At 40.6% G+C, this 15,029-nt stretch overlaps 1 protein-coding gene across 1 annotated transcript in view; it reads right to left on the reverse strand.

Moving 5' to 3' along the window:
• Window positions 1-15,029, reverse strand: part of MDN1 (midasin AAA ATPase 1) — a 163,204-nt gene that overhangs the window by 23,801 nt on the left and 124,374 nt on the right. The window contains exons 70-81 of the mRNA XM_084622359.1: window positions 14,836-14,985; window positions 14,467-14,576; window positions 13,961-14,034; window positions 13,580-13,775; window positions 10,859-11,019; window positions 10,574-10,719; window positions 8,150-8,276; window positions 6,817-6,922; window positions 5,969-6,084; window positions 2,076-2,561; window positions 1,056-1,285; window positions 4-150 (exon numbers count right to left, since the gene is read on the reverse strand). Coding sequence (XP_084478485.1) covers window positions 4-150; window positions 1,056-1,285; window positions 2,076-2,561; window positions 5,969-6,084; window positions 6,817-6,922; window positions 8,150-8,276; window positions 10,574-10,719; window positions 10,859-11,019; window positions 13,580-13,775; window positions 13,961-14,034; window positions 14,467-14,576; window positions 14,836-14,985 — 2,049 coding nt within the window. The remainder of the gene's footprint in view (window positions 1-3; window positions 151-1,055; window positions 1,286-2,075; window positions 2,562-5,968; window positions 6,085-6,816; window positions 6,923-8,149; window positions 8,277-10,573; window positions 10,720-10,858; window positions 11,020-13,579; window positions 13,776-13,960; window positions 14,035-14,466; window positions 14,577-14,835; window positions 14,986-15,029) is intronic.

The raw sequence follows: 15,029 nt of genomic DNA on the forward strand, positions 1-15,029 counted from the left end.
TACCATCTTCCTCCGAGCATTTTTCTTCCTCCTTTCCTTCTTCCTGTTTTCTCTCCGTTAAACACTGGATAGCATACAGGACAACATGGATGGCAGTTTCTACTTGCACTGAGAAATGTTCTACAAACCCATCATCTGATTCTTGGTTCCCTTTTGAAACATAAAATAGCCATCTTAACATGGGAATGCATTAAATTTAAGTGCATTAGTAGTCGTCATATTTTCCTCATATACAGCACACATTGCTCTACATGATACACTGACTGGCACCTATTTAAACTGGGAGAGTTACACTTTTTCCAGGGATAGGCAATGGATGTTATTAGGGATGTGCTGAAAGCTTAATTAAACAAAGAGAACCAGAGCACTCAGACTTAAAAGTTTGGGCAAGGAGGCATTTAATCAACCCTGCGGTGGTCCAGCAGTTCCAGCCCCAGCATCTGGGTTAAGACTTTGGTGTCCACTGCACATTGACCGGGAGAATCCAAAAGCATAGGAAGTTTAAAAGGACTGGTGCATCTGGGACCAACCAGAGATCTCTAAAAAGGTGGTGGGGGATTGTGTAGCAGGGAACCTCAAAATTTTTAGCAAAGCATTCCAACCTTTCAGGGGTTAGCCAAAATGAAATGTGGAAGGTTTGCCCAACATTAAAAGAGATACTCTTAAAGAACACACAAGACATTGACAATTCTTTGGCTTAAAATATACTTGCTCAAAGCAAGCTCATGGAAGACGACAGCCAACAAAATAGTCTTGTTAATTTTCTCCCACACAGTGTGGGTGAATGTTTACACTCATGGAATTATGGTGCACATAATGCAGACAGGCACCATGCAAGTTTCCTCATACATCCCTCCCTAAGTTTTTTTTCTTAATCCTGAACTACAGCTACAAAATTAAGCAGACACTATAGACTACACAAGTTGTGTGATGACTTTGCAACGGACAAAAACTTCAGACGAGACCAAACTAGTTTTACTGTGCCCTAGGCACATTTAAACTCAGATGTCCTGAATTCTCATTTAAATTTCAAGATTTAGAGGAGCAGTCCTTACCATCACAGTCTGACGTCAAACTGAGAAGCTGGGTTTTCCAGGTAGTGAAGTCTGCGGCAGTTTTATTAACTTCCCCTTGGATGTATTCTAGGCTCTTGATTAATGCCATCTGCTTTGTGGACTGCCTACCTTCCATCCCTTGAAGAACATATAAGGACTCTATGCTCTGCAACTGAGCTGAGACTTTCAACAAACAGCTCAGCCCTGAACTGCAAACTTCAAAATCTTTCCTGGAAGAAGAAAGAAATGGCATAATACTGAAAGAAACATACATTTAAAATTATGCCTTTACTCTTTAAGATGGAGATTACTTTATTTCCTAATGGAATAAAAGTCATGGAAACAAGCACTGATGCCACCCATACGAAGTACAATATTGCTTAAAGGGTACCTGAAAAGGACAGGTGGAGTATGTACTGCTTTGCTTCTTTGTGATGTATAAGAAAAGCTCGAGATGGTGGTGGTTTGGGGTGTTGTTTTTTTTAAACTAAAAAAAAATTCTACTTTTATTTTTACATTAGAAATTCATGCCTTGTCTAAACTGGAACTATAGGAACAACAGGAGAACCAGTGGGATGATATCACTGGAAACCAGAGACAAACGCTGAGCAACAGAGGGCAAGGAATTTTTGGTTGGTTTATTAAAAAGAATTTGTTTGTTTTTGTTAATAACTATTTAACTCAAACAACAGAGAAACACTTAGCGGGAGAGGAAATCTTCATTAAAGACTCAACAAGCCTGCCTCTTTCAGTTAAGGATGTGGGACATCCCAATTTCTATCTGAGATTACCAACAAGTACTCCAGCAAAATCAGGAAAGGCCAGACTTGACATCCCAAATATTTCTGAGGTTAAAAATAAGCAGGAAAAAAGTATATCTTTCAGATTCTTAAAAAAAAATATTTCAAAATGCAGCAATATTGGCAAGCTTTTTAATTTACTTCCCAGGTGTATTGTTAAATCTTACAAATTCCAAAATGCACAGAAAGTATTTTGATTCTATGCATGCACACAACTCACCAGGAATAAAATAAGGTCTCACAAGACTGTTGTCTTAGTCTGTCTATATCTGCTTTCACGGTCTTAATCTCTGTGAGCATCTCAGTCACTCTTGCAGACAATTGCTGCCAGAGCTGATCCTGTTTTCGCATCCTGCATCCAGAGGGCAGTTGTTCTGCAGTCACTGGAGATAGGTATTTTAGCTCTGATTGGATTAGATCAGGTATTCCCATCTGGGCATTTTCCAGATTCTGTTCAGTTCCTTTACACTGAGGAATGTTTGTTTTCATATCCGTCCTTACATCATGACTACAGATTAAAGACTGTTCTCTTGGGCAGCACTGTACAAACCAAGACAGCTGCTCAAGGATCATCATACATTGCATGGCAAGATGTTGCAGTCTCTCAGTCCACTGCTGAATACTATCTTGAGGAGGAAAGGCTACATTATATTCTCTAGTAACATTCATCCTTGAATCAATTTCCTGTATACAACTCAGGAGATTCCTGTTTAGAAGAGTCATACAAGAAGAAAGGTTAAAGAGACAGTTTCTATTCAAATATTGAATCACATTTCCTTAAAGTAGAATCTTAGAAACAAGACACTATAAAATTAGAAGTAGTAAAATATTGTTATAATACCACTTTTCCCATCCAGATACAAATAACTTTTATTAAAGGACATTTAGGATATTTTTAATTATTTCAATAGATTTTCTGATTGATTTGCAATAATCTCTTGAAAGCTAGAAAATGAAGCTTTGTTTAATGACTCCCCCCAACACTTTGTACACAAGAGTTCGTTGAGATCCTCCCCCATCAAAATACTGCAGGTTTATTAAAAACAAGGAAGATTAACAAACTCCCTAGCCTACTTTCAATTATTCTTCACTTTCTTCCACTATTTAGAGTGGATAAATCCTACCAAGACAGCATTTTCCAAATGCTGTATGTTAGAGAACTCATGAAAAATGATCACATGAATCTGCCATAAATTTCAAGTGACAGCAATGCAGCTAAATATCTCTGCATACTTTATGCAGTCAGACTATTGCAAGGAATTATGTGAAGTACAGAAAAATATCAATAAATATTTACATTACAGTAGCACCAAAAGGCTCTAATTCAGATTGGGAGTCATACAAAAACCTAAGAGAACAGTCCCTAACTTAACATCATAGACAGTTCTATAGTGGTACAGAAAGAGTTTGTGGGAGCATGAGCAAGAGAGTGGAATTGGTTGGGATATCAATAACTCATCCAGAAGTGATTGAGAGTGGAATAAAATGCCTAAAGTCAAGGTATTTTGCACTGGTGATAATTTTTTTCAGCCCAAGAGCTGCAAACCCCTACAAAATAACATCCAACTATACATGATTTTTCTTTTAAACTCTGCTGAAATTTCTGTATTTTCACTTGGAGAGTCATGTGTTACTCCTGGGGGAATCCTGCACATCTGCAGATGCACAGAATTCATCTGTCCCACATAATATTCCCCCCCGCGCATAAAATGCGTTCTGCCCAAAAGTGCTGCAGTTCCACCTTTTGCCCACCAGAGGCTGCTGTTGCCCCAGAACAGCCAGCCACACAGCACTTCTGGGGCAGCATGTATTTTATGTGGGGAAAAGAAAATTCTATGCATGCCAAGTGCTGCAGAATTCCCCCAGAGTGCTCTCCCATCGATTTAGCGTGTCTTCAGCGGACCCAGTAAATCGACACTCGCTGCTTGCAGCCGTGCCAATCTTCCGGTAAGTATAGACACGCCCTGAGACTTCCCCAGCAGCCAGCTCACACAACTTCTCTCTTTGTCACACTCACACCCCCACATATTCTGTCTCTCCCCCTCCCCCCTGCCCATGTACCCCATCTCTGCAGAGTGGGGGAGGGGAGACAGGGCTCAGGACAGAGCAGGAGAGCTTTCAGTGAGCGCTTTAAAAAGACAGCGCACAGCGTCTCTCAGAAACCTCCCCAGCAAACAGCGCGCACACACACACACACACACACACACACAGAGTCTCTGTTTCTCACTCACACACACAGTCTTTCACACTCACCTCCCAACACATACTTGTATTATTATTGTTGTTACTTCTTGGTACTTCATAAGAACGGCCATACCGGGTCAGACCAAAGGTACATCTAGCCCAGTATCCTGTCTTCCGACAGTGGACAATGCCAGGGGCCCCAGAGGAAATGAACAGAAAATCATCAAGTGATCCATCTCCTGTCACTCATTCCCAGCCTCTGGCAAACAGAGGCTAGGGACACCATTCCTGCCCATCCTGGCTAATAGCCATGGATGGACCTATCCTCCATGAATTTATTTAGTTCTTTTTTGAACCCTGTTATAGTCTTGGCCTTCACAACATCCTCTGGCAAGGAGTTCCACAGGTTGACTGTGCGTTGTGTGAAAAAATACTTCCTTTTGTTTGTTTTAAACCTGCTGCCTCTTAATTTAATTTGGTGACCCCTAGTTCTTGTGTTCTGAGAAGGAGCACTTCCTGCAATGCACATACATTCTCTGTAATTTTATTCTTTCTAAGTGCGTTATTTTAGTTTTTTGACTGGTCCATGCATTTAATAATTTTTATTTCTCTCTTACACTTAAATTTAATTCTTTGACTAGTGAGTTCTAAAATGCCTAACCTGTCCTGGCTAGAGTAATTATCCCTATTGGTAACTTTTAAAAAATATATATTAAATCTAGGTTTTTTGTTTCTACTCATGGCGCACATCCACACACTACCTCGGTGCACATAACAAAATTTATCCCGCACATGGGTGGAAACAAATTAAGAGAGAACATTGCTCAGGAGCTAGTGGTGTGACAGCGTTGAGCCTGGGGGAGGGGGACTGCAGGGGGAACATGGGGATGGGGAGTGTGGGGCCGATGTGCCTGACTGAATGGGAGAGGCTTGGGGACAGCCAGGGTCTGCATGAGGAATGCTTCCCAACTCCCTAACAATCCTCTCCCACCCCCCCAAAACCTCCTCCAGGTTCACTCCCAGGCTCTTTCCCTCTCACTCAGCTCCCCCATTACCCCTCACCCCCCAAGCATTCACACTACTTCTGACAAGTGCAAGAAATATAGTTTTGTATTGTAATTTAAATGAATTACTCAAAGTTTCATATTAATATGCCTAGTAAGGAATCTATATGTCAAAAAATATGATTAGAATCTTTTTTTTTTGGTCTGTATTGTTACAGACATACTTGCTGACAGATATTTTGAAATAAATTACCACAATAATTGAAACTGGCATGATTGTATTGTTATTTTGACAAATAAAATATGCAGAATTTTTAATTTTTTGGCACAGAATTTCCCCAGGAGTAAACGTGTGTCAGCCACTTGCTAGCCAACTAATTCTCCCAAAAACTTGACAAGCTAAGATATAAATTAAACCAACTTAAGTCAGATCACAAGGCACTATCACTATCAAATGGCTTATGTTTGACAATCGAAGGATGTTGATATAATTTTATATTGTGATTCTTGTCTGGTCTTCAGTTGTGTAGCTCTCTCATTTCTCTTAAATGTTTTGATTCTTGGTAGGCTTTTTGTTTACTAAATTTTCAATCTGCTTGCCCAGATTTGAGCTCAGCTGTGACTCTTGCTCCACATTTTAATTCCAGAAGGTGGAGCTGTTAGTCTACTGAATTAAACACATTAGTATTAGAGTCCAGAATGTTGGTTTGAAATTGATGTTTGCACCAAGAGTGGAGACAAATGTGATCTAATCACAATTCTTTTCCTTTTATTTGAGACATCAGATGTATAGGCAAAAAATACAAAACACAGAAGAGAAATCTGTTCCTTTTATCATGCAATTTTCCATCCTTTTATAAATATTTATAGTCAACCTCCTCTTCACCATTTTAAAATAAGGCTATATTAATAAAATGTGAGATACCTCAGTATAATCCACTGTTCTGTCAAGGCAGTGAGTGAGCTCCTCTGCTTAACAAGTGTCTTCATAAGGTGTGCAGTGAATCCTTTACATCTATCAATGCTACCTAGTCCAATTTCCTGAAGAGAGGTGGGAGAGCAAGCAAAAGTGACTAAAACTGTGTTCAATTACATCACACTGCCTTGGACTGTGAGATCTAACAAGATCACGTGCGAAACAGCATCAGGCTTAGTCAGTGATTGGATGAGGGAATACCTGGAAAGCCTCAGGTACTGCAGAAAGTGCAGAATAACCATTCTTTCCCCTTTCAATACTAAACTAAAGCCCAGAAAAGGTATAGGCACTTTGCTGTTGAAGGTGTTATCTTTTGCATGAGACACATAATGGAGGCTCTGACCAAGTCTGATCATTATAAATCCCAGAGCATGTTTCATGAAAGCAGAGATACCAATGCTATTGTACTGACCAAATTCCACACTGGATAATTTGAATTTTGTCTATCTAAATATTTTCCACAGTGCAAGAGAGGCTAATGGGATTCCTGTATATGTACAACGCAATAAGCAATTTGGGATGAAAGATGCTGTACATACAATATAGATTATTAAATAACATCTTTGGTTATTTTTTAAGTTATATATTCACAAAACCAGAGACTCTCAATAGTTTTAAATCACTAAGTTGGAATGCGGTCCCCAAACCAGATTTTAAAGAAACATAGATCTTCTATGACTGTGACTCAAGTCATGCCACCCTTCAGAATCAGAAAATCCCAACTCCCAAGTTCAAAGTTGTAAAATAAAATTCAGATAAAAAGCATTCTCCATTTTTGCTTGCTGTTACTCCTTTACCTTGGCAGGTGCTAATAATGCTGTCTGAAGCCTAGAGTGGCGTGCAAGAGATCGATAGAAGTACTTCTGGCATCCATCCCACACAGAAGAGATCTCTGTCAGCAACCTGAAAGAATATGGATAAGTCTGACTTTAAAGAAGTTAGGATCCTGGAAAGTGCAACAGCAGGCCTGGTATCACCAAGCTTAGAGAAGCTGGATTTATTTGTGCATTTAGCCAGTAATTTTTTTGCAAGTTTATTAAATAAGTGAATGATCACATAAGTAAACAACGTTTTTTGGTTCCTCTATGCCTGTTTTAGGGGAAAAAAATACTAAAAAATTGAAGCTACTGAAGAATCTGAGTAGCAATTATAACTGAGACTTGGGTGACCCAACTCATCCCTATGTGACATTCCAAAATCACTCTACAATTTAAAGGGACACTAAGTTGGAATTTTTTTAAATGACTAAGGTTATGGCTACACTACACATGGCTGTGCAGTAACAGCCGTGCTGCTAAAAGCCGCACAGTGTAGCTGCTGTTTGTTGGCAGAAGAGGGCGCTCCTGCCGACAAAAAACTTCCATCCCCCACCAGTGGCAGTGGCTTTATAAGCAAGAGAGCGCGCCTGCTGACAAAGCGCTGTTCACACCGGTGCTTTTTGTCAGTAAAACTTTTGTTGTTCGGCGGGGCAGGAGAGAGGTTTTAAACACCCCTGAACGACAAAAGTTTTGCCGATGAAGTGTCAGCGTAGACATATCCTTAGTCTAGATTCCAGTACAGAATTCTTTGTCCTTATTTTGTTGTTGAGAAAGTAATATTATAAACAAACCCCTACATTTGGAAGGGCTATAAACCCTCATGCTTCAGGGCATAAGACCAAATCTGATTGAGGGGTTTACAAAAAATGCTTCCCCAGGGGTAGGTTAATCCATAACTCCCTGCTTTGGAGACCTTGCATCTTCCTCTCAAACATTTGTTGGAGACAGGAAACTAGACTAGATGGACCACTGGTTTGATCTTGAAAAGGAATTCCTATGGTTCCAGATTTCTAAACATTCGTTTAAAAAAGTAAAGTGTTTTTCTGCTTCCATTTTGATTGAAAAATATTTCCCCCTTAAGCGTTTTTAGTTATAGTAAAATCATAGGTGCTACAACAATAGGAGTAACATTTTCAGTGTTTACTGACCGTATATTTAAAGTAAAAGTAATTCATAGATGTAAAAAAAACCAAAACCCTAAAAATAATCCGAAAAGACTAGGCAGAACAAGTCATTTCAGATGCACTTCATTTTGTAACTTATGTTGACGGTTAATATTACAATCCAAAAGTATAAAATGCTAAGTACATACTTGGCATCCAATTCATGTGTGCAGTTGACTAGGGCTAGTGCACTGTGTAAATCCAAGGGGTGCAGGCAAAGCATATCCTGAGGGTCTTTTGAACGAGACCAAGCAAGGCCCTTTCGATATGACAAACCTAGAAAGACATTAAAAAAAACAAACCACTTATACCATGTCTTCATGCTCTGGTACTTTGATATACAGTATGAGATCTAGTCAGTACCAATTACGCTAACACACACAAAAGGTTTCAGATATTTCTGAGGCCAATTGCCCTTTAGGCAACCATACGTTAGTAGCTAATTCAGGATTATGATGGAGAAACACACAGGAAAGCAGTGAATGAAGACAAGTAGACAGTTAGCTTACGGGTGATTTAAAAATGGAGAGTAGTAAGACGTGGCAGAAGCAAACCAAAAAACCTGCATCTGAAAGGCAAAAACTGAAGTGTCAAATAAAACCAGGGACAAAGACAATCAGTCTTCACCCTGTTATTCTTGCAGTTGTTTTGAACTGGATTAAGTGTAATGTTGCTTTCACACAAGCCAACTTAAATAGTACTTTCAAAGCACTTGTGAATATAATTTTTATAGTCAAATAAGTATTATATAATAGCATCAAATTATTTCAAGTCACATCATCATATACCAAGTTCTCAAACAAAATGGAGAATAACCACAGCAGCAAGCACACAGCACTTTCCCCATCTTACACGAGGAAACTGAAGCACAGAAAGGTTAAATTCCCATGGTGTTGCAGTGGTAGGGGTAGAAATAGAACCCACATGTGATATCCAGTCCAGTGCCCTAGCTACCAGAAACCACCACCTGCCTACAACATTACATCCATTGACCAGCAACCTTCACGCAAAGTATTTATTTCACTAGAGTTATCACAGACCACTATCAAAGGCACGAAGTCCATCTATGGGGACAGATTCCACTTAGAGCCATTCATGTATATGGCCATCTAAATAAAATAGATCTTGGTATTCTGGGAACTACTTATACAGCATGCCCTGAGAAATGTTCTCTTTCAAGTATTGCCAGCACACAAAAATCATGAGCCAAGCCCCTCAGAAGTAATGAAATTGGCTTAAAAATCATGAGATTTTAAAAATAATACATTTAATGCTTTTCACTTGCCTTCTGGTCTGAGCCTTTAGGGCGCACTTTAGTGACTCGCTTGGATCACACTTCCAAGGTTTTCTCTGCAACTATAAGACCTAGGAACTTAACTTATTTTTAATGAAAGTTGAGAATCTCACCTAACCACATGCCTCCAGAAGCTGGGGCTTTAAAAAGAGACACCAAATAATATAAGACTCATGATAAAAATCACAAGAGTTAGCCACACTGTGACTTGCGAACCTATGTTTCTGGCTAGAGATTGGTAGAATAGCGATAAGGGAAAAAGAAAAGGTTTAAAGAAAATGTTGATAACAGCCATCCATTGTGGCCTATTACAAAGTATTTAAAGTTTACCACACAAACGTGTAAGACAAAAAAAGCCTAAAGTGTCAGGGCATTAAATTGGGCAATCAGCTTTTACCAGTCAGTCAGTCAGTCTATAAGGTCACTTACTGTAAACACAGTTACTCAGCCAAGAGATAGGCAAGAGAGACTTGGGTAGGATGTAAGGCTGGGGAAAAGCTGAGGTTTAAAAAAAAACTTCAGGAAGCTGTTGAGAAGGCTGCTGGGGCCTGAGGGCCAGTAAAACAATTACCAAGCTAAGAGACGCCACAGAGAAACACTGAGAAGTATTTGCTTGTGTGGAGATTCCACATTTTGTTAATTTCAGTGACCCAGGACAGCTTGTGAAAATGAGTCAATGTGACAAGAATGTAAACGATGCTGGACCAGTAGCTTTGGAGCTCTCCATTTATCTTTAGAACTTCCTGCACTGCCTTTCTAACATGCCTTAGCTTGTTCTTAAGGGCAAACAGTTCAGCCTTAATGTCCATTTGTTCCTTAGCTTCTCTTCCAATATCAGCCACTGAAACGTAGGCCCTTGTTCACTAGGGATGAGACTGGAATCACCAACTCATTTCACATTAGCTTTGAATCAGTAAATGGGTATGAGCTATAGAGTCCCCTCCCACTTCTAAAGTAGGACAGTGGCCACTGACTAAATATTCTGAATAAATTCTTTGAAACAGAAATCATATTGCATACAATGTAATCCAACACAATTGAATGGAAGGTCTGTTCTAATAATCCTGACTGACACCAAAATATTGACCTACATGAAGCTTTGATACACAAATCCAAACCAGTTCAATACAGGTTTACATGCTCATGAAAACATTATGCACAATGATGCCTCAATTTGGAGAAAGAAACTGGTATCACTCAATGTGTGTTTTTATTAGCAAAAGTATTCATTCTACATCTTCTGAATTTTTAACTCAATCACATTTAAACTAAATCTCACCTGTTGTAGTAAGGCTTTTAAAGAGATCTGATAAGGCCCGTTGTTTCTGCATAAGAATATGTTTGACCTCTGACTTCTGCTTTTCCTTATCTGCAGCCTGATTAATTGTTAAGTTCTGCAGTTCAACCACAGAGACAATGATATTACCTGTATGGGAGACAGTAGGAGAGAGACTTGAAACCTCAACATGCATAAACTAATTATGGAAAGGATCTATATACATAGCTGATTAAGAAAATGCTCTTAGATTTTTTTGGTCAGGTAGTCGTGTATTTCCAATACTCCCCTGTAAACTGCTCAAGACTCTCCACCAGGTCTAGAAATGAGTTCTTCTTCATAAGAGTTGCACATAACATCTTCATTCGCTTTGTAAGCTTGGGCAAACGACACTGAAGAGATTCTGTATCAAACATAACTCCACCATAGCATTCTTCTAAGAGCACGGTCTGTGAAAATGGAAGAAATCAGCATCCATATCAACAGACAGCTCCACGTGGATCATAGCTAAGGCTAAGATTATGTCACGGAATCTATGACTTCCGTAACATTTTCTGCTTCAGCCCCGGAGTGGCAGCGGGGCTGGAGCTGTCAGCCAGCGGGGCCATGGAGCCCAGAGGGTGGTAGGGGACCCCGCAGCTCCCAGCCGCCATGGGGGGGGGCACAGAGCTCCGAGCCATTGTGGGCGGTGGGGAAACTTGAAGCTTTCAGCCACCGCAGGTGGCCAGAGACCCAGAGCTCCAAGAACTCTCAGCTGTCGCAGGTGGGACCCCGAGTTCTGAGCCACAGGTCCTGGAGCTCCGAGCCACCAGAGCGGGTGGGGGCCCCCGCTGCTCCCAGCCACCATGGGTGCTGAGGGGGACCCTGAAGCTGTCAGCCACAGTGGCAGTGGGTGCTGGACCCACCCTTCCTTCCCCAGGGTTCCAGGAGCGATGGATTCTTCTAAAAGTGGGGGGGCCACTAGGCTCCCACCCTCCATAGCCCCACCTCTTCCCCTCAAAGCCCCACCCAGGCTAGAGCTGGGCCGGGGAGCCTGGGCCCCTCCACCTGCCCTGGGTTGGAGGCCAGAGAGTAGCCCCCGGCCCATGTCCCCGCCACCCGTGTACTCCAACCAGGGCAGGTACAGGGTCCGCGGCTCCTCACAGCTGCCCACACAGCTCTTAACCTGACCTGGCTCCAGCTTGGTCTGGGGGCAGGACCTCAGGGGCTGAAGTAAGACCCGCCCAGGCAGCTGTGAGGAGCCGCGGGCCCTCCACCTGCCCTGGAAGGGGGCCCAGGACACAGGCCACGGCCATCCACTTTCAAAACTGGGAGAGCCAGGGCCCCTAGGGCTCTCCTCCCTCAGCTCAGCCCCATTGTGTCAGTTACTTTTAGTAAAAGTCAGGACAGGTCATGGGCTTCCATGAATTTTTGTTTATTGCCTGTGACCCATCTGTGACTTTTACTAAAAATATTCATGACAAAATCTTAGCCTTAATCATAGCAACTTGCTGTAAGCCAACACTAAAGCTCCATATACAGCTGAAACGCAAAACATTTTATATCTAGTCAGCATATAATTCAAAAGTGTTGTGGCTTAATCAAAATACTAAGTTCAATTCCACATTTTGTCCACACCAACACTTGGGGTAAGTTGCAATATAAACACCATATCTCAATGCCTGTACTTTGATCCGTTAAACTTTTACCCCCAGTTGGGGAGATTGCAGATTATGTATTCCTTACGCCACCCGTTCCTAAACTGAATTTCGCACCCCTTGATAACCTGTACTTTATTCCCTGATAACCAGAAACTTCTATGCTTAAACTCTGTACCGTTTTCTTTCTACTTCAACATCATCTTAATAAAATTATTAAATCTGTTCTTATCAGTTTAATACCTGTTTCCCAATCCACAAGACAGGGATAACCATACTTATTTACCCCCACTCTGAAGGGCTGAGAGATTTAGTTGGTATCTGCAAACAGCTTTAAAGATACTCAGATGGAAGCTAAGAGTTAACTACAAAGTAGCATAATTATAAACCACTGAGAGTGTCAGGAGTTATCCCCAGGGCTGGTTAACAGTTATTCCTCAGGGCTTTCTCAACTCGCTTATCATTTGCTGTGGTTGTTTCATTCTCTCCAGGACAGAATTATCTACATCATTAAACTAGTAAAAACAAGCTAATAGTTGATAATCAGCAACAGTATATGCTTCTATTGAGAGGAATACAATAACGTAAAAGTGACTACATTAGAATTATATCAGATCCACTCTCAGACTGCCATACTGAAGTAACAATGCAAGGACAGAGAGGGAGAAAAAAAAATAAATAAAAAATCAAAACACTCTCCCAGCATGAAAAAATTGAACAGAATCCAGGAAACTGCCAGATGGGAATATCCGAGCCAATTTCATCCTCACAAATATTCTCAGTGAAACTTTATTTATTAACTGTATTTATTATTTAAGTTTATTAACACTTAAAACACTAATACTTCAACAGGAACATGAATCTGTTTCAGAATGTAAACTGGATAACTTCCCCTCTGGGCTGGACTACATGCTAGAGCTGAATCCAGGAAGGCTAAGAGTTATCAATTTATTTGAATCAGAAACATCATAGCCCTTTCAGACAAAAAGGCAAAATAAGCAGTCTTCCCTGTCACTGTTATTGTAATGACTAGCTAGATAAAAGACCACCACAGCCAATGCCTAAATACCTGGAGACAATGTCATCCACTAACAGATCCAGTAATCTGGAATACATATTACTCTGCATGGCAAAGCTTACTGTGCAGTACTGACGCTAAGCATATTCATCGCATTCCCTCCCTCTTGACCAAGCATTTTATCACACAAATCACAATTGAAAGACAAAACTCATACTTTAAAAAACTTTGACAACACTCAAAGAAGAGGTTTTTGGCACTGACTTGTGCAGAAAGTCATATAAAAACAAAATCAACATTCAAATCAGAATGCAGAACATATACTGCTTGTAACTAGAAAAGAAGTGCAGATACCTTGGCAGCATCTGTTCTAGCAGACAAAGTTTTTCTTAATATGCTGTTTAACCTCTGAACTTTTGTCTCTTTGTTCTCAGACTCTTCCTGCCTCTCCAAGCAGTCTAGCCCTTCCTCTTTATCACTCTCAACCAGGGCTGGTCGACAGGGCTCCTTCAGAACAGATTCAAACTTCTTCATGAATTTAAAGAGGGTCCTAATCACCACAGAAAAACACAGGATTATCAAATGTTCTATGGTACAAATGAAACCCCAGTGACATAACAAGCTCAGTGCTGCACAGAATCCAACTAGTAGGAAGTTAAAAATACAGTATGTGCATATACAGTCTATCACATTGGATCGCAAAATGGTCCCTTTCTTCCAAAATTTCCATGTTACCTGTGTGTCTTCTCCACAGACTGTTTTATAGCCCAGAAGCTGACATCATTCCACTTAGAAATTTTCACAAATTCCTGTAATAGAAGAGAAACTGCTAATGAAATATTCCTTAAAAATACAATGCAGTATTTGCTTTTAAAAGCGATCACAAAAAAAGGATGCATTAAGATGAGCTGACAGCCCCAAATAGCAAGGCATTCATGTTCACCTTCTGCTAGTGTACACATTTGAGCTGGAAGCGTTGCACAGACAACGTGGTTCGATCCATAGGGGCCTCATCACTCTGCAGTAATCTCTCTGGTTAAGTGGAACTGACTAACTCCAGACAAAAACTGCAGCCAACCCTCCCACTCAGCTAATTTTCACACAAAGTAGAGTGTGAGGAAGATTTCAATAGGAATTTCAGTAACCAGTAGAACTATTCAGTACAGTTCAAACAAGAATATCTGCTTCACTGCTCCTTTGCAGAATTCAGCACATTGTCTGAGGAAAGCTTCTATTCTTACCTTAAGTTCTTTTTCTATAGGCTGACGAAGTTCAGTAATCCTGGCTTGTACACATTCTGCAAACTGCTTGTAATAATTGTATAGGTTCCACAGAATGCTGCACAGCATGCCTGGAAGAGAACAGAGCTGTAACAACAAGCTTCTTTCAAAGATAACATTTTCTTCAATATCAACATCCATCTCTTTAAGTTCATGAAACCCAGCAATACTGATAGAAACACTATGAAAAGCAGGGCAGCAGCCACTACAGTAAGTGAGCTGTATGTTGCACCTGTGGACTCTTGTAATCAGTTTCCTGGAATCAAGGATAGTTTATTGCTCTAAAGGACAAGTTATGAACCCATTTACAAATGATAAAAAAGTACTTACCCTTTCCTTCTACTTGAGGCATTAGCAGGACATGACAGTGGAAAACCAACAGTGCTTGAAGTCGTGTATGAAATTCCCCCAAGGTAGATCCCTCAATAAAAGCTTGCAGTGTGTGGACCAGCACTGTTAAGCTCAGCTGCTCATTGGTTTCTGTGATTTCATCAGGGTGGGATTTTAAGGAAGAAAAGAGAAAA

The sequence above is a fragment of the Lepidochelys olivacea genome (genome assembly GCF_965140295.1).
Source record: "Lepidochelys olivacea isolate rLepOli2 genome assembly, chromosome: 3".
In the NCBI taxonomy this organism is placed as follows: Eukaryota; Metazoa; Chordata; order Testudines; family Cheloniidae; genus Lepidochelys; species Lepidochelys olivacea.